The 20,148-nt window shown below is 38.7% G+C and overlaps 1 protein-coding gene across 3 annotated transcripts in view; it reads right to left on the reverse strand.

Moving 5' to 3' along the window:
* Positions 1-1,399: 1,399 nt before the first annotated feature.
* The window catches only part of NAA50 (N-alpha-acetyltransferase 50, NatE catalytic subunit), a 35,299-nt gene continuing 16,550 nt past the window's right edge, over positions 1,400-20,148 (reverse strand). Inside the window, exons 2-5 of one of the 3 annotated variants that reach the window (XM_066241632.1) lie at positions 6,330-6,466; positions 5,808-5,906; positions 5,338-5,404; positions 1,400-4,383 (exon numbers count right to left, since the gene is read on the reverse strand). In XM_066241632.1, coding sequence (XP_066097729.1) covers positions 4,206-4,383; positions 5,338-5,404; positions 5,808-5,906; positions 6,330-6,466 — 481 coding nt within the window. In that variant the 3' untranslated portion in view covers positions 1,400-4,205. Of the gene's footprint in view, positions 4,384-5,337; positions 5,405-5,807; positions 5,928-6,329; positions 6,467-20,148 lie in introns of all 3 variants that reach the window. The other 2 variants (XM_066241631.1, XM_066241630.1) reach the window with 2 other exon arrangements.

Raw genomic sequence — 20,148 nt, forward strand, 5'->3', positions numbered from 1 at the left:
TTGGGGAAAGCCAGATGCCAGTTGGCACTCGGGCAGCCCTGTGGAAGACACCCTCATAGGAAGGAACTGAGTTCCTCCCGTTGCCAAAGTGAATCAGTGAGCCATCTTAGATAGGGCTCCTTCAGCCCTATTCAAGCTTTCAAGATGATGCAACTTCAAGCCAGAACGACCCACCTGAGCCACTTCTGGATTCATGACTTATAAACTATGGGTGTAAGCTGCTCAATTTTGGGATAACGTGCTACACAGTGACAACTAAGACATCAAGCAAAGATCACCCATTGTTTCTTGACCGAAATAAGCAAACTTCTAACAATTTTGACTAAGATAATAAACACGGGGTTAATTTTGTTAAAGACAAAAATTTAAATTGTCTAAAATTCAGAAGAAAACTTAAACAAACAAACAAACAGAAAAGCAATTCCTGCCTAGCCTGTGGTGGTGCAGTGGATAGTGTCAACCTGGAACGCTGAGGTTGCCGGTTCAAAACACTGGGCCTGCCTGGTCAAGGCACATATGGAGGTTGATGCTTTCTGCTCCTCCCCCCCTTCTCTCTCTCTCCTCTCTAAAATGAATAAAGTCTTATATAAATAAAAAAAAAATCCTTTACTTACTCAACCACTAAAACTCCTTCCTCACTAACAAAAAAAACCCACAAAAAACACTTGAATATGAATTACCTGTAGTCAGTGCATAACACTGAGATCACAACCTAAAGTGGCAGGTGTCTTTAACAATTAACATTCAAAATATAGCAGCAGTAAAATAACTTCTTGAGTCTTTTCCCCTCATTGAGACAGAACTGCAGATACTGGGCATTGTTTCTAGCAGTTCCAAAAGATCTGAATTAGGAGGCCATGATTCAACTTTGCCTATTTTAATTAGTTTTAAGTAAGATCTCTTATTTTTTCTTTTCTTCTTCTTTTCCAAGTGAGAGGAGATGGAGAAATAGATTCCTGCATGCATCATGACTGGGACCAACCCAGCAACCCCCAACTGGGGCTAATGCTCTGCCCATCCAGAGCCATGCTCAGCAATTGAGCTATTTTTAGCACCTGAGGCAGTGGCTCCATGGAGCCATCCTCAGGGCCAGGGGCTAATGCACTGGAACCAATCAAACCATGGCTTCAGAAAAATTGAGAGAGAGAGAGAGAGAGAGAGAGAAAGGGGGGGAGGGAAGGAGAAGCAGATGGTTGCTTCTCCACCTGGGACATCCACATGCCAAGCAACTCTCTACCACTGAGCCAACTGGCCAGGGCTAGTTTTAAGTAAGATCTTACTGTCCAGTATAAGTATTTGAAAACCAAATGGGGCAACAGTAAGCATGACTACAAACAGTTGCTGATCTCATTCAACAAAAAGTGGATTTTTTTTTCATTTACCACACATCACAGATTGCTACCAGAACATCACATAAGTTTATTTAAGATGTAACAGCAATGTTAAAATCAACAAGTTTAATTCTTAACTGCACCAAGTAAACTTTTCCATTTAAGTAATTTTAAAGTTATTCCCTCCAAAAAACTGAGGGAGCTTTTCTTTTCCACCCCACATACCACAGGTTTCCCAATAGTTCTGCTTTTGGAGGACTTTTAATTGACAAGTAAACTGCTTTGGGGATATTTCAGAACTTCTTTCCTCAAATAAAAACTAATCTGGGCAAATTATATATTGCATAGATTTCTCTGCAGATTCTTTTTTCTTTAGAACCCAAATGCAATTGCCATCCAGTATAATTTTTACCTATTTGCCCCAGAGTAAAAACTACCTGTCCTAAAATATATTATGGATATATCCTGTGATCATCCAGTTAATAGAATTGTTTTACCTCAATGATAATTTTTGTATTTCAAAACAACCAATGAACATGGGACATTATTTCAGTATCATAAGCATATGAACTAATACCCAGCTTCTACCTCTGCTCCTCCATAAGTGGATGGAATTATTTAATACAAGGCTGATATAGGACAGCTAACCCTTTACAGACATTTACAATTTAGATTAAAGTCATTGACTAGTGTGGAAAAAGAGACACTAAATGATAGAGAGCCTACACACTCAATTCAAAATTTAATATTTTTTCCTCCTTAAATAACATGTACTTAATTGTCATGAGGCAGCTATTCGGTTTTCAATAACCACATTTAGGGATACATTCATAGGACTGATTAGAAAGTCCAGGTGAAATGGTTATAGAAATAGAGGCAGTGTCATCTCAGAAAACTCATTTATATATCAAAATCTATTTTGATATCTGGAAATTTACAAAAGGGCTGGATTTTTTAAACTAATTATGTCTTCTGTAACTCAAGCACTCTTCTCGTGGCAAGAGGAAGCTCAAACTTATCCATGAAGGTAAAGGTACTAATGCTGAAATTTTCTTTTAAGCTTAGACTGACTGCTGATGAAACTGACACCCAAGAAGCCAGCATTGTTTCTACATTTCTACTATATCTTAAGATTAGAATCCTATAAACTTATTCATCAACTATCTTCCTTTTCTGTATTATTCTTGGCACTCAATTAAGACTGCTGAAGTCTATCGTACGTTCACATTCTCAAATAAAAACTTACGATTATAAAATGTGCATATTATTGTGTAAAATAATTGTCATTTAACATATTTGGAGATTTTCAGAGCAGAATTTACATTAACAGGATAAATATTACAAATCAAACTTCCTTTTAAAGTCAAATGACAGAATTTTCAAACTTTGTGCATTGTTTTAAAGTGTAGTAAGATCATCTGTTGGGCCACCAATATTGGCAATCAGAAAACTTTAAATATTGGAGATGGGGTGGGAGGAAAACAAGAAAATTTCAGATGTGTCCTGTCTTAAAAAAAGTTATCAACCCATCAAAACCACTCACTCTTTATGCACCAGAAAATGATCTGGCATAAACCAGTCGTGTCAGAGGAAAAGGTAACAGTGACACTTGCATTAGTAACATTTCTAGACTTACTTTTCCTTGAAGCAGTATGTTTAACAATTCTTCCTCCCCCAAATCCTTAAACTCAATATCACAGGCACAGAATGTAAACAAATCTAGGATGTTCTCCAACAGATAAGCAATAGCACAGCTATGTTGTTCTAAAAAATATTGTCTAGATATTCTTTCCTATATAATCAAATGATCAGTGGCCACACTTTTAACAGCCTGCACTAGCTGGCATTAAATGCAGATTATGTGCCACAAGTCCATCTAAGCTTCCTTTTAGGTATGTTCTAATATGTCCAAGAGACAACAACACCTGCGCTTCAGGATTCTATAGGGGTATTGACCTATAAGGATATCAACTCCATTTTCAAGGTTAGAGTAACTATACTATGGGTTTACTGAAGGAAAAGAACAGAAGAAAAGTTACAACAAACCTCTTTAGGTCAATTAAAGGTCGTATCTCTAGCTGGGATATTAAAAAACTTAATCTCACCAGCTCAAACTCTAAAAGTTAATGCCACTAATAACAATCAACAGCAGGAAAATAAACCTGTTAACAACCAGCCAACTCATTAGCAAAAAGCAGTGTAACTCAAATACTGAGACCAAAATCTAACACTACCTACCCAAACTATCCCCACCCACCCTCAGCCACCAGCGAGGAAGGAAGAAATAACTGCTTAAAAAAAAACAAAATAAGCTTAGTATTTCTTATAAGGATAACAACAGTCCAACTCCTGAGATAGAACTTAGAAAGACAAAAGGTGGAGTTGAAGGCAATGTCTAGGGATCAGTATGCCACAAACAGTCTCGGAAAACCCAAAGTACCACAAACACACTAAACTTGTCTATGATTAGAGAATAAGATACTGCTGCTGCTTCTTTTTTCTTTTGAAATACACAATATTTTGTAGGCTCTGCCCTTCCATGTGAAAGTAGGACATAAAAAAGCTAAAAACAAATTAAAATTGACACCCAAACTTTTGGGATCATATATCTTAACTGTGAAATTAACCAGTCTATATACCTTCTCCTTCCTACAATCAATCCACCTCACACAAATAAGAGAACCAAAAACAATCCAAACATGATTAAAATTGAAAGTCGTTGAAAGTATTAAAACTTTTAGAAGGGAAAGAAAGAAAAGAGGAAAAACAAGAACAAGGAGTGGGAAAAATTATAAAAGAAAGGGGGAAATAAATCAATGGGCCTCTCTTTTATTTGGCGACAAGCAAGTGAAGGAAAGTTCATTTGTAATTTGTTCAGTTGTCTGTCTTTTGCACGTCTGCATTCTGGCCAGAAGGGACTTTGAGGTTTTTCTGCAGCACATGAGCATCTGCAGGCTCTATCCTCTTATAGTAGTTCTTCTTGGTCTCAATAATCTCAAAGCCAAACTTCCTGTAGAAGTCAATTGCCGACTCATTGCTGATCTGGACATGCCTGAGATATAAGAGGATATCAGGAAAAAAATTAAGATTTCATCAGCTATTATATGTTCTCCACAGATAGCTTCAAATTGGTTGGAAGTGGAATACTGTAGACATTTGTCAGAATCTCTATACAATTAGTAATAATCAAGAAAGATTAAGTATTCATTTTGGAAAACCTTTTGATAAAAAAACCTTAGGGTCTCAAATGCCTGAATATATATCCTCTTTGTGATTGATATAAAAGCATGCTATATTTTGATAATAACTTAAGCTATTTCAATTACTCCTCAAATAGCATTATACTTTATACCGTACTTTTCGTTCCATAAGACACACCAAGAGTTTTAAGGAGGAAAATTAAAAAAAAAAAAATTCTGAACCAAAGGGTGTATTAAGATATTTAATAAAATACCATATTTTTCGCTCCATAAGACGCATGGTCATTTCCCCCTCCACTTTTTTGGGGGGAAAAGTACATCTTATGAAGCAAAAAATACAGTAATTTAATTTCTCTGCTGTCAAAGTGGAAATGAGAATCTCAGTATCTATATTATAAAGAATTGACTGTTATGACCTATTCTTGGCTTTTTATCTGAGATCTCTTAAGAGCCAAATATAATATCAGCCAGGTATTCTGACTGTTATTAACTTTACCACTAATGAGCACATAACTAAGAGACCTGAATGCAAAAAGAGGGCAAATAAAATATTAATGAATTAATTCTTAAATTTAAGATGAGTTTTAATCTTGATTTCATCCCTGTGACTTTAGAGCTCCTACCGCAATGTAATAAGCAAAACAAGGATGTTTTATATCAGGTTTCTTATCTATTATTAAAACTAAATAAAACATCACCACCACCATGTCCATGGTGTGTGACCAGAATTTAAAGTTTCCGTACAGATTTCTATTGCCAAAATCTTAAACTATTTAGATAATAATATTAAATATAATTTTACTTACAGATAGATGTTGTCAAAAGTGCCATCTTTTTCACAGATGTTTAAGACATGATTTAACATTTTAGTTCCTATTCATAAGACAAACAAATAAGTAATCTCATAAAGATCAACCTTTAAGTTACACATCTAATGGCCATCTTAACACTTACTGAGTCCTTACAGAATATGAGGCAAACAATAGACATCCAGATTTTCCAAATTTGTTCTCTCTATATACTATGTATATTTAAACCTGCTAGCAGAAAAGCAACCTTTCTATACAAGACATTCCAGGTAGAAGGAAAACAGAAAAAACAAAGGCACATTAATAACAAACTTAATTAGGGCTTCCAATTATGTTAATAAAGAAATATGTTTTGCCTTATCATATATATTTCAGTAGCCTTCCGAGTACTCCTAAAAGAAATGGTTTGACTTACTGGATCAGGAACAGTAACAGTGTGTTGAAGAAATAAAAATAAATAATCTTACCTATTCCTAGCCTTCGGTACGGTGCCAGACATCCTAGTGTCATGATGTAAAGTCTCTTCTGATTCTGTGAATGATCCACCCTACAGCACACTGCACCTACTGCAATATCATTGAAATAGGCTGCCATGGAAAACATGAAGATATAACATTCAACAGATAAAGTAACACATTTTATTAAATCTTTCCCACCCCCTCTATAAAGACTAACCTGTTGTTATCAGCATTAAATTTTATCAGCTACTCTGAATATCAACAGCCTCAAAAGCCTCCTATACTTTCTTAGGAATTTAATTCTCATCTAGAGTAAAGCTAAAAATGTTAAAACACACACTAAATAAAAAAGGTGTAGTAGCATTTCCTTTTAAAACTTGAATTTGAATGATTTCTCAGAATCTGGATCCCCCGTTTCTTCACTTGTAAAATAAGGAGATTAAATTGGTTAACTCTTTCTGCTCTACTATTAAAAACTAGGAGTCAAGAACATGAAAATAAACAAATGAAGGAAGACAGAAAACATTATACCAAGCTTTGCTAGCTCGCCAACCTCCAGCACATCCTTGTAGAACTTGTCGTTGTAGCTGACTGGAAAGATGACCTGGTTTAATCTCTTCAGCTGTTTAATATTGTGTGGTGTCACATCTCCCAGCTCGATCCGGCTACTGGAACAAACCAAATAGTACTCAATAAAATATAATTAGCTGCATTTGTTAAGACAAACATATTAGAAGGGTACCAAATCTTTTTTCGTGATTGATAAATCCAATCCTTTCACAGTAACTTTATATTACTAAGGAGATTACTATTTATTAGATTTTGCCAGCCATTCCATCCAGATTTAACCCATAGTTCTCATATACTGGTATACATTTAAAGACAAATACAGTAAACTATTATTGAGAAGTCCAGAGTATGCTATATAAAGGCCAGAATTTTCCTTGTCTTCTACAATTCAGAAAAATTTAAAATGTTATTGATCAAAAAGTATGATGATACCTAATAATTGGTAAGGCAGTATAGCAAATGGTATTCTTATATTCTGCTGATGGGAATGTCAGTGGATATATCTCGAAGACAATCTAGCACTATTTATCAAAAACCCTAAAAAGTACATCTTTTATCCAAGTAATTCTACTCTAGAAATTTTGTTCTGCCTGACCTTTGGTGGCGCAGTGGATGGGGCGTTGGCCTGGAATGCTGAGGTCACCAGTTCAAAGCCCCAGGTTTGCCTGGTCAAGAAGGCACATGTGAAAGTTGATGCTTCCTGCTCCTTCCCCTGTTCTGTCTCTTTCATCTCTCTCTCTCTCTCTCCTCTCTGTTTCTCTAATAAAAATGAATGAATAAAAAATATCTAAAAAAAATTTTTTTTAAAAAGAAATTTTGTACTAAGAAAATAATCCAAATATGTAAAATTATTTACATTCTATTAATTGAGCCAGGAACCACCTACAGAGTTATATGGGGTGGTATTTAAACTCCAAATTGCTGGATCCCACCCCATACCTTCAGAAGCAGAATCTCTGGGAAAGGAACACGCGACTCCACATTTTGAGGGGGGGAAAACCCCCAAAAAACAGTGTGAGAACTACTTGCTAAAAAAAAAAAAAAAAAAAAAAAAGTAATTAAAACAACTGGTTTCATGGGGAAAGAGATTAAAGCTAAAAGAAGTTCCAAATTCATAGTAACAAAGATATTTGGCTTATAGAGCTGACAACAAAAGGAATTTTTAATAGCTCAAGTCAATTTTACCACCATAAACTAAAAGTTGATCAAAGATAACAAGACAAACCTGAATAGCATCCACATATTTTTTTCTTCCTAAGACCACTAGCACTATCATTAGTAGAGTTGCTGATATATAATGTCTTCTTAAAAATCTTAACAGGGAGTGATAAAAACATTAAAAGAAAATATAAAATGAGTCCAAAATAAAACAATCTGATACCAACCAAGAAGCTAGAAAACTACAGAGGACCTACTCTTTCATTGCTAGTTCCAGATCAAAATGGCACTGGTCAACAGCAGGGAATAGAAACAATACACCCTAATTAATCGTTTTGAGGTTGCCAGCTTGAGTGTCGTGTGCTGGCTCAGCTTGAGCTCTGCGGACAAGGCCCCTATGAGAAGCAATCAGTGAACAACTCAAGTGATTCAACTCATCTCTCTTCCTGTCTCTCCCTCAGCCTCTCTCTTGCTAAGAAAAAAAAAAGAAATTATGATTCAACTTTTGTTAACACATACAAAATATGATTAAACGCATATTCCAAAAAACATGGTCAAATTGTAATTCTTAAAACAATACTCTCTGAAATGGTCAAATTTAGATAAAATAAAAAAAACAATGCATTGGTTATTAAAAAGCAACAAAAAACTGATTACAGATTTTATGTTTATTTGGAACTTTAGCCTTCCTGCCTCAATTATTTCATTTTTATGCTGTTTTTTATTAGTTAATTATGACCAACTACCTTGAACATCTTTTTTAAATTGATTTTAGAGAGAGAGGAAGGAAGAGGTAGAGAGGGAAGCAAGGTCACAGAGAAAGAGAGAAACATCAATTTCTTGTTCACTGATTTATGCATTCACTAGTTGATTCTTGTATTGTATATGCCCTGACTGGGGATTGAACCCGTAATTTTGGCATATCCAGACAACACTCCAACCAATTGAGCTGTCCAACCAGGGCTACCCTTGAACATTCTGTATGTCTTTATAAAACCTGAACAAAATCAGTTTCTTAGCAGACACACATTTTAAATGCAAACATCTTATAAAAGAGATTTCCTTTTCAATTTCTAGCCGCAAGAGTCAATATGAGTAAACATGGTTGTCTTCTCTCCAGTATTTGACAAATGAAATAAATTCCCTTTGTGAGATTCATGTCTTCTTTAACTAGGTTCTCATTCATAGAACCCCCCCCCCCCCCTCTTTACTAAAGCACTTCCTAACCCTGACTTTTTCTTTACGGCTAGTAAAATGATATTTCACTTACCATGTGAGATGGCTCACACACCTACCACTCACAGGTGTTTTATTTGCAGATACTGTTATGCTGTAAAATATAGGACCCCCCATCTTATTACATAAATGTCTATTTTTAAAATATTCCTCCCATTTAATTTACACCTCTATCACCTCACATATTTATCATTTTTGGTATGTGGGAACATTTAAGTTCTCTCTAAGCAAATTTCAATTATATAACAGTGTTAGTAACTATAGTCACCATGTTCCACACTGGATCCTCAGGCCTTTTGCATTTTGTTTACTTTTTTATTTTTTTTTAATTATTTTTTTAAAAGGACCTCATTTATTAAACTGTTTTACCCAGTCTTCCATTATGTATCTTCTTTTTTTTTTTTCAGGGACAGAGAGAGTCAGAGAGAGGGATAGATAGGGACAGACAGGATTGGAGAGAGATGAGAAGCATCAATCATCAGTTTCTCGTTGTGACACCTTAGCTGTTCGTTGATTGCTCTCTCATATGTGCCTTGACCGCGGGCCTTCAGCAGACTGAGCAACCCCCTGCTCCAGCCAGCGACCCTGGGTCCAAGCTGGTGAGCTTTTTGCTCAAGCCAGATGAGCCTGCGCTCAAGCTGGTGACCTCGGGGTCTCGAACCTGGGTCTTCCACATCCCAGTCTGACGCTCTATCCACTGCGCCACCGCCTGGTCAGGCTGTTTTTAAATGGACTTTTTTTTTTTTTTTTTTTCTTTTTTCATTTTTTCTGAAGCTGGAAACAGGGAGAGACAGTCAGACAGACTCCCGCATGCGCCCGACCGGGATCCACCCGGCACGCCCACCAGGGGCGACGCTCTACCCACCAGGGGGCGATGCTCTGCCCATCCTGGGCGTCGCCATGTTGCGACCAGAGCCACTCTAGCGCCTGGGGCAGAGGCCACAGAGCCATCCCCAGCGCCCGGGCCATAAATGGACTTTTTAGAGAGAGGGGAGAGAGGTAGGGAGGAGCAGAGGAAGAGAAAGAGACAGAGAATTGGAGGCGGGAAGAATCAACTCATACTTGTAGTTGCTTTTTGTATGTGCCCTGAATGGGCAAGCCCAAGTTTTGAACTGGTTCAGCATTCCAGGTTGACATTTTATCCACTTTGTCACCATAGGTTAGGCGACCTTATGCTTTTTGTAACTAAAAGTTTGTACCCCTTTACCAATCTTTCCCTATTTCCCCATCTTGGCAACTACTTTTCTACTGTTTGAGGTTTTTTCCCCCTTAAAGTTCCATATTTAAGTGATACCATATAACCGGAGCCATTCTGGCGACTGGGGCGGAGGCCACGGGGCCATCCTTAGTGCCCAGGGTGGATTTGCACCGGTGGAGCCTTGGCTGCGGGCGGGAGGAGAGAGACGAAGAGGGGGAGGAGTGGAGAGGTAGATGGGCACTTCTCCTGTGTGCTCTGGCCAGGAATCGAACCCGGGAATCCTGCACACCAGGCCAATGACTCCGACGGGTCTACCATATCATGCTTTTTACTTAAAAAAAAAAAAATTTACATTTCTTTTGAATGCTGATGAACAGGAGACACCAAATCTTTTTCGCCTGCAAACTACTACCTTCTTTATTAGATCTAGCTAATAACACTGTTCTTTTTGCCAAATAGCTCCAGATATATGGAAAAGATTTATATAGGCGGATGGGGATCCTCAAACCCCTCAGCAAGATCTTCTGAGAATGGCTTTTAAGATACCTAGAGGCAGAAAAAGCCCAATAGAGATCAGGGGAACTACCAGCTTTTAGGATACACCCTTAAAGGCTCCAACACCCCAAAGGGGTCTCATAGGATGCCATCTGGGTCCTGCTTCAATAGTGGAAAGGAAGGTCATTGAGCTAAAGCCTGCCAGGCTTACACGCCTCTGCTGTGAGGAAACAGGGACACTGGAAGGTGGGCTTCCCCCTCGCTCCTCTAAGGGAGGGTTCAGTCTCTTCCAGCCCTGCTCCAGCCACCTATGACTTAACCTTGCCCAGAAAGCTGGGGTTTGCCACTGAAGGCTGAAGGTGCCCAGGGCCGTCGGCCCCATCTACGACACTGTGGACAAGCCTAGGGTATTTCTTCCAAGAAGCAGGTAAACTGATCTCATTCGCACAAGGGCCACTTAACTATGTTTTGCCTGAACAGTCAGGTTTTTTATTCTTCCCTCAAAGATCTCTGTTGTGGGTGTTGATAGTCCTATTTTCTGCTGCTTTGCTTAATATATAGTGTTTCCTTTATCCCTCCTACCTCAATGCCCCACTCATATTTCAGGCTGGGACCTACTCCTAATTTAGAGCTCTCTTTCCTCCTTTTGCCTACTTGTATTATGAATTTACCTTTGCCACCCAGCCTAGTGTATCCCAAGGTTCTCTTTACCAGGCCACAGTCGCAGAGCTCCAGGGAAAAGCAACCTGGTCTCAACTCTCCAGGCAGAGGAGAACAGAAGCTCCATATCCACGCATGCTGCAAATGGCTTTTTCCAGTCTACCTGAATCATTACCAGCTAGAAGCAGCAGTCATTGGGACTTGGACATGAGCTGCAAAGTATAGAATGGTGACAACAATTCCAGTGCCATGAGGACTTTTCCTGTGGGGAAATTTCCTGTACTCCTGCTCCCTGCGACAGCTCCTAACAGACTGAACTGTGGTTGGGTTGCATTTTTCAGGGATTTGGCATGGTGATGGGGCCAACTTGGACTTGGGGAACATGTTAAGGACACTACTCTTTTAGGGATTCTTGCTGTATTGGCCAAGAGTTTGCTTAAAGGCTTTTAATCACTGTAAAAAAAAAATAAAGGACTGGATGAAGATGGGACACATATACACCATGGTATATTATTCAGCTAGGAGAAATGGTGACATCGGATCACTTATAGAGGAATGGTGGAGTCTTGGTAGCATTGTGCGGGGTGAAATAAGCGATTCAGAAAAAAAACAGGAACTGCAGGATTCCATACATTGGTGGGACATAAAAGCGAGACTAAGAGGCATGGACAGGAGTGTGGTGGCTATGGGGGTGGGGGGAGGGAAGGAGGGAAAGGGGGAGGGGGAGGGGTACAGAGAGAACTGGATGGAGGGTGGCGGAGGACGATCTTTCTTCCGGGTGATGGGTATGCAACAGAACTAAATGACAAGATAACCTGGAAATGTTTTCTTTGAATGTATGTACCCTGATTTATTGATGTCACCCCATTAAAATAAAAATTTATTTATATAAAAAAAAAGTTCCATATTTAAGTGATACCATATAACATAGTGCTACTCTTAAATTTAGTACAGCACCACAAACTGGGTGCAGTAATTTCTTTCAACTATACTGTAGCTTCATTATATTTAGAGCATATCACCTGAAAATCACTCTATTGTACTTAAAAATAATTTAGTTTCTATATTTTAAAAGTGATTGAAAAATTCCAGTACTAAGTGTAATTATAACAACAATAAAAACCTAGAAGCCAAGCTTCTAAATTATAACTGAAAGAACCTGAATTAAAAAAATAATCTCCATGCCCTGGCTAGATAGATAGCTCAACTGGTTAGAACATCGACCTGATGTGCAAAGGTTGTGGGTTTGATGCCTGGTCAAGGCACATACAGGACTAGATTGATGTTTCTGTCTCTTTCTCTCTCCCTTCCTCTCTAAAACATTAAGAAAAACATAAAGAAAGAATGATTTCTAGGTAATTACCAGGCTTCAAATATATTTATTAATTTTAAAAGGATAACAACCAGGTATTTGTTTTCATCCAGAAGGAAAAGGTGGTTATAATGTAGTGTGCTAGACTGACTCTAATAAAAGTTAACTACCAAAAAATTTCTACTAGAGTATGCAAATCAAGTCTAAATATAGAACATGAAACTGAATCATTAGGGAATGGGCAGCTTAATCTTTCCCTGCTTAATTTTAAACTATACTTGTCTTGATTAAAAATTCCATTACATATATATAGTTGTTCAATATTTTTCTATGGACAGAGAGACATATATTTTAAAACAGAAATGGGATAGTAAGAAATTGGTAGCTATTTAAAAAGGAATTAAGCAAGTTTGATTATTAATAGACTGTCAGGATATGCTAAAATCAGAATTTCAAAGTGTCCATTAAACGTAACTTTTAGCAAAATTCACCGTCAAATACAGTTTAAATCTCAGAAACATGATATGTCTGATTGAAATAGAATACATCTGTAATCCTGATCACTTAGCACTGAATTATTTTAAGAAGTGGATATTCTAAATATATCAGAGTAGTATCAAAGGCATAAACATAGAAGGCTATGAAGAAATGTCAAGAAAATCAGAACATTTCTTGACTTTAAACCACCAAAAAGCTTTTAGAAGGTAAAAAACTCCAGTCTCTATTAAAAAATTGAATAGAGATTTAAAGAATTCTGTGAATCTAAAATTTTCTAGTTTTTTCTTTCTTTTTTTTTGACAGAGACAGAGTGGGACAGCTAGGGACAAACAGACAGGAAGGGAGAGAGATGAGAAGCATCAATTCATTGCAGCTCCTCAGTTGTTCAATGATTGTTTCTTCTCACATGTGCCTTGACCAGGGGACTACAGCAGAGTGAGTGACCCCTTGCTCAAGCCAGTGACCTTGGGCTCAAGCCAGCGACCATGAGGTCACGTCTATGACCCCATGCCCAAGCCAGTGATCCTGCACTCAAGCTGGCGACCTCAGGGTTTTGAACCTGGGTCTTCCATATCCCAGTCCAACGCTCTATCCACTGTGCCACCACCTGGTCAGGCTAGAGTTCTTATGAACATCTAAGTTACCTATTCAAAGGATAAATCAGTTGCTTCAATACTTGAACACCTATGTATCATACTAACATCTGAAATGCAAAAAACTTTACATGTAATAGGAAATACAGGAATATATAATACAATGTTCTAAAATTAGCATATGTGCAGAGAGTACAAAAAAATACTAAGAATGGAGGTGATCCCGTGAAAGGTTGTGAAGGATGACTAGGAGTTTGTTACGTGGGAGAGCAAAAAATGCATTCTAAGGAGAAAATAGAACATTAATAAAATAGCAATGATGAATTCCAAAAACTGTAAGAAAGTGTGCTTTGTGTAAATGTAGAAGCTGAGCTTGGAAGAACTCACTGTATGAGGGCCTTGTACATCCAGGACAGTACTTGATTGTCTTTCCTATCTACACTTATCTTGGTGACCTCAAGCTCATAGCCTTATACTTTTAACGCTGCCAACTTCCACATTTGTTTTTAACCTAGAGAAAACACCTAAACTCCAAAGCATCTCTAGTAGACATCTCAAATTAAACATATCCAAAAGATATTTGGAACTGTTATGAGTTGATCCTTTTATCATTTTATCTCTTTTTGCTGTAATAGTTCTTATCTTAAAGCGTACTTTGTTCATCAATGCAGGCATCGTATTGCTCCTTTTTTTAAAGATTTTATTTATTGATTTTACAGAGAGGAGAGTGGGCGAGTGAGAAGTATCAACTCATAGTTGCTTCACTTTAGTTCAGGGGTCAGGAACCTATGGCTCGCGAGCCAGATATGGCTCTTTTGATGGCTGCAACTGGCTCGCAGACAATTCTTTATTTAAAAAAAAAGTTAAAAATATTAAACATTCTCATGTATTACAAACCATTCATTTCCTACCGCTCATATTCATGACTGCGGGTGGCTGGAGCCAATCACAGCTGTCCTCCGGGACACCACCAAATTTTTATTGGATAATGCATAACGTACACGGGTCATTGTATGGCTCTCAGGGAATTACATTTTAAAATGTGGCGTTCATGGCTCTCTCAGCCAAAAAGGTTCCCAACCACTGCTTTAGTTGTTCATTGCTTGCTTGTTATTTGTCATGTGCCTTGACTAGACAAGTTCAGGGTTTTGAACCAGCAAACTCAGCATTTCAGGTCGATGCTCTATCCACTGTGCCACCACAGGCCAGGCACCATTGCTATTTTAATCTGACAATTGGAGTATTTAATTAGTTGAGGTAATGTAATTGTTCATGTAGTCTATTCAAGTCCATCAGCAATTACTATTTGTACCAATTATTCGTTGACCCTTGATTTTCCAGCCTTTTGGGGGGATAAAATCCTAGCTTTTATATTTTAAAACCTTCTTAATTTTTCAATTACAGCTGACATACAATATTATATTAGTTTCAGGTGTACAACCCAGTGATTAGACAGTACATAACTTACTAAATGATCATCCCAATAAATCTCATCCCCGACACCATAGTTATCAGAATATTGACTAATTCCCTGAGCTGTACTTTATATTCCCATGACTATTTTATAACAAGCAATTTCTACTTCTTAATCCCTTCATTTTTCACCCATCCCAACTCCCCTATCTGGTGACCTCAAAATGTTCTCTGTATGAGTCAGTTTCTGATCTGCAGGTTCGTTTTCCAGATTCATTTAATAGATACGTATTTATTGTCATTTTCTTATTCATATTTTTTATCCCCCTGCCTCCTTTTCTTCTTCTTACAGAAAACCTTTGAACATTTCTTGTAATACTGGTTTGGTGGTGATGGATTCCTTTGGCTTCTTCTTGTCTGGGAAGCTCTTTATATATCCTCTGATTCTAATTTTTCCATTGATTTGGGGAGGAGGAGAAGGGAGAAAAAGGAGAAACATCAACTCATTGTTCCATTTAGCTATGTACTCACTGATTGCTTCTCATATGTGCGCTGACTGGGGATCAAACCCACGACCTCAGAACATTGGGATGACACTATCCACTGCACCACCTAGTCAGGGTCTGTCCTTCCATTTCTTGCTAGGCAGAGAAAGATGCTTGTAGCTCCTTGCTTTTCTTCACTTTGAATATTTCTGGCCAATCCCTTCTGACCTGCAAAGTTTCTGTTGAAAAATAAGCTAACAGTCTTATGGGAGCTCTTGTAAGTAACTGCTTTTCTCTTGCTGCTTTAAAGATTCTCCTTTTAACCTTTGCATTTTAATTATGATATGCCTTGGTGTGGTCTTTTGGGTTCATCTTGTTTGGGACTCTGTACTTCCTAGACCTGTATGACCAGGTTAGGGGTCATTATTATTATTTTTTGGGGGGGTCATTATTTTTTTAAAATAGGTTTTCAGTATCTTTCCTTCTCTCTTCTCCTTCTGACACCCCATTTAGGATGCAAATGTTGGTACGATACATTTGAAGTTGTTCCAATGGCTTCTCACACTATCCTTATTGGGGTGGGGGGGTATTCTTTTTCCTTTTCGCTGTTCTAATTGAGTGCTTATTGCTTCCTTCTATTTCAAATTGTTTTGATTCTCAGCTTCAACTCTACTGTAGATTCCCTGTCAATTACTCATTTTAGTGTATCCTTCATTTTTGACTGATTCTTTTTTAATGGTTTCCATGTCTTTTTTATGCTGTTGAAGTTCTCTTTAAGTTCATCTACTCTTCTCCTAAGTTCACTGAGTATTCCTTATAACAAGTGTTGAATTCTGCATCCAGTAGATTGCTTGTCTCCATTTTAATTCTTTTTCTGGAGTTTTCTTTTCTTTCACTTGGGACATGTTTATGTTCTCATTTTGGCAGCCTCCCTGTGTTTTTTGTTTTAAGTAGAATTGTTAGGTCTCCCAGGCCTGGTAGAATGGCCTAATATAGGTGTCCTATAAGGTCCAGGGACACAGCCGTCCCCTTCACCCAAGCTGGGCACTCTAGATGTGCCCCCACATAGGCTGTGTACAATCTCCTGCTGTAGTTGAGCCTTGATTGCTATTGGCATGTCAATGGGGGTGATTTACCCCAGGCTGATGGGCTGCAAACACTGGCTGTGACCGCCACAGAGGAATAGCTGTGCAGGGGTCCAATGCATGAAGTAGGACTTACTGCTATGAGGCTCTGGTGCCTGACTATGTTTGTGACTGGGTAGTGCTTCAACATGGTGTGAAGCTGTACACCACATGCACTGGCTCTGGGCCTCCCAGGAGGTGCAGGTCAAGGTCAGCCCCTGTGTTCTGCCTGCATCACCCAGCATGAGCTACAAAGCAAACTATAGATGGCTTGCTATTTGTGCTGGGCTTGGAGGTGGCCAGGAAAAGATAAGCTGTGAACCAAACCTGGCTGCAGGTAGTGACAGGCCTGAGCCCCTTAGCAAGAGGTATGGGAGCATGCTGAGGCCAGATGCTCCTTGTTTGAGAGATTTTAGGCAATCTGAAGCATGAGCCAAGACAGGTCATTCATATGAAAAAGCTGCCAGAAACAGCTTGGGTGGTCCTGCAAGTTGGTGATGCAGAACCTCTGGGAATCACCAGTGAGGTGAACAGTGATTGCCAGGTTGAGGAAGAGTCAGATATGGCACCTGCTGGCTCTGTGGGAGAAGGGCTAAGAAAAAGAACAATGGCCTCTGCTAGCACTTCTGTCTGGAAGAAAATGCTCTCCAGCTCTTGTCTTGACACTCAAGACTTCAGTTCCTTCCCATATGTCCCTTTTCAACCTGCTGCCTCAGCACTGGAACACAGAGAGAATGAATCCAAGAAAGTCCCTTCATGGGCCTTTTAAGAGGAATTTCCTGGGACTCCAGCTGCCCTCTGTCTCACTCAGCCACAATCCCCACTGGTTTTTACAGCTGGTAGTTATGGGAACTTTTCTTCCCAGCACTGGAACCATGGCCTGGGGTGGGGGTGGGGGTGGGTGGACACCTCAATCTTCAGGGGGACCTCCCACAGCCAAAATATCCCTCCAGATTTTTATCCTCCCTATGTAGGTGTGGGATCAGACCATTCTGCATCTATGCCCCTCCTACCAGTCTTGATGGGCTTGTTCTTTCTATCCTTACTTGTAGGACCTCTGTTCAGCTAGGTTTCAGGCAGTTCTGAATGATGGTTGTTCTGTAGTTTAGTTGTATTTTTGATGTGGTTGTGCGAAGATCAGAATCAATTTTCTTAGTTTTTAAAAATAAAAATTTAGCCTGACCAGGCGGTGGCGCAGTAGATAAAGTGTCGGACCGGGATGCAGAAGGATCCAGGTTCAAGACCCCAAGGTCGCTAGCTTGAGCGCGGGTTCATCTGGTTTGAGCAAAAAGCTCACCAGCTTGGACCCAAGGTCGCTGGGCTCCAGCAAGGGGTTACTCGGTCTGCTGAAGGCCCATGGTCAAGGCACATGTGAGAAAGCAATCAATGAACAACTAAGAAGACGCAATGCGCAACGAGAAACTGATGATTGATGCTTCTCATCTCTCTCCGTTCCTGTCTGTCTGTCCCTGTCTATCTCTGCCTCTGTTAAAAACAAAAACAAAAAAACAAAAATAAAAATTTAGCCTGACCTGTTGTGGCACAGTGGATAAAGCGTCGACCTGGAAATGCTGAGGTCGCCGGTTTGAAACCCTGGGCTTGCCTGATCAAGGCACATAATGGGAGTTGATGCTTCCTGCTCCTCCCTCCCTTCTCTCAACCCCCTCTCTCTCCTTTCTAAAAAAAAATAATAAATAAAAATTTAAATATATAAAATTAACTTTTTTGGTGTATGGTTCCGAGTCTTGACAAACATGTACAATCATGTAATCACCATGACTACCAAAATACAGAATGCTTCCATCATCCGAAAATTCTCCCTCCCCTTTAAAGTCCAACTCGACCACCACTCCAAGACAACCAGTAATCCGTTTCCTCATAGTTTTGCTTTTCCCAGAATGTCACATAAATAGAATTACAAAATACACAGCCATTTGCTTGGCTTCTTACATTCAACATAGTGCCTTTGGATATTTACCTGACTTTTGTATCACATTCATTCCTTGTTATTGCTGAATAGTATTCCATTACATGCATGTCCACTGTTTATCCTTTTGTTGAAGGGCATTTGGAGTTTTCAATTTTTTGGAGATTATGAAGCTGCTACAAACATTTCTGTACAGGTTCTTGTGCAAACAAATTTTTTTATCATAACTAAATACCTTGGAGGGAGAATACTGGGTCATAAGTATATGAGTTACTCTATATCCAAACCAGAATTTGGAGCTATTGACTTTTAGAATGTATGCTACTCTAATAGTTATGCATTGATATTTCCTTGTGGTTTTAATTTGCATGCTCCTAAATAACATAATTTTGCCTATCTTTCCATGTACTACTTTGCCATCCATATATATCTTATTTGGTAAAGGAGCTGTTGAAATCTTTTGCCAATGTAAAAGAACTGGATTCTCGTAGTGAATTTTGTTTTATGGATACATGTCCTTGTAAGCTATGTATGTTGTAAATGACTTCTCTCAGTCTGTGGATTTTTTTCATTTTCTTAATAGTGTTTTCCACAGATCAGAAATTTTACATTTTGATGTGTTGTGTTTTTTTGTTTGTGGGACATGTTTTAAGGTATCAGAAGAAATCTTTGCTTAAACCAACATTACTAAGATTTCTGTTCTGTCTAGAAGTTTTACATTTAGGTATATTAAGTCCCTTCCCACCCCCTTTACATTCCTCTTAATTTTTCTTTTTAAACAGGCTTCTTGAGGTATAATTTGTTATACCATAAAATTCACCTGTTTTAAGTGCAAAATTCAATGATTTACAAAATTATGCAACCATCATCTCAATTCATCTCCCATCATACACCAGAATTCCCATGTGCATATATGAAGTAAATCCTATTTCCTACCCAAAGTCAGCCACTAATTAGATTGCTTATGTACTAATCTTTCTATAGATTTGCCTTTTTTGGATAGTTCACATAAACAGAATCATGGAATCATACATGTGATCTTTTGCAATAGACCTCTTTAATACAGCATCATTTTTTGAGTTTCATTCATGTTATAATGTGTGTCAGCAGTTGAATAGTATTCTGTTGCATAGATATGCCACATTTCTTTTATCTACTCACCATTGGGTGGGCATTTGAACTGTATTAACTCTGTGGCTATTATAAATGATGCTATAAGTATTGCAGTTGTCTGTGTGTGGACACAGATTTTAATTTCTAGTAGATACCTAAAAGAGGGATTGCTGGGTTATGGTAAATACTACATGATTACATTTTTAAAGAAATTGCCTGTAGAAGGCAGAACAATGGCCCCCAAAGAATGTCCATGTTCTGATACCAGGAATCTTTAATATGCCTTTTTTTTTTTTTTTTTACTGCGGGGAGGTAGGGAGGTAGGGAGACAGACTCCTGCAGTATCCACCCAGCAAGCCCCCTTACTGGGTGATGCTCCGCACAACTGAGCTATTTCAGTACCTGAAATGAGGCCGTGGAGTCATCGACAGTGCCTAGGGCCACTTGCTCAAGCCGAGTCATGGCTGCAGGAGAGGGGGGGAGAGAGAGAGAAGGGGAAGAAGTGGCGAAGCAGATGGTTGCCTCTCCTGTGTGCTCGGACCAGGAATCGAACCCAGTACTTCCACAC

This window comes from Saccopteryx bilineata, chromosome 8, assembly GCF_036850765.1.
Source record: "Saccopteryx bilineata isolate mSacBil1 chromosome 8, mSacBil1_pri_phased_curated, whole genome shotgun sequence".
Lineage (NCBI taxonomy): Eukaryota > Metazoa > Chordata > Mammalia > Chiroptera > Emballonuridae > Saccopteryx > Saccopteryx bilineata.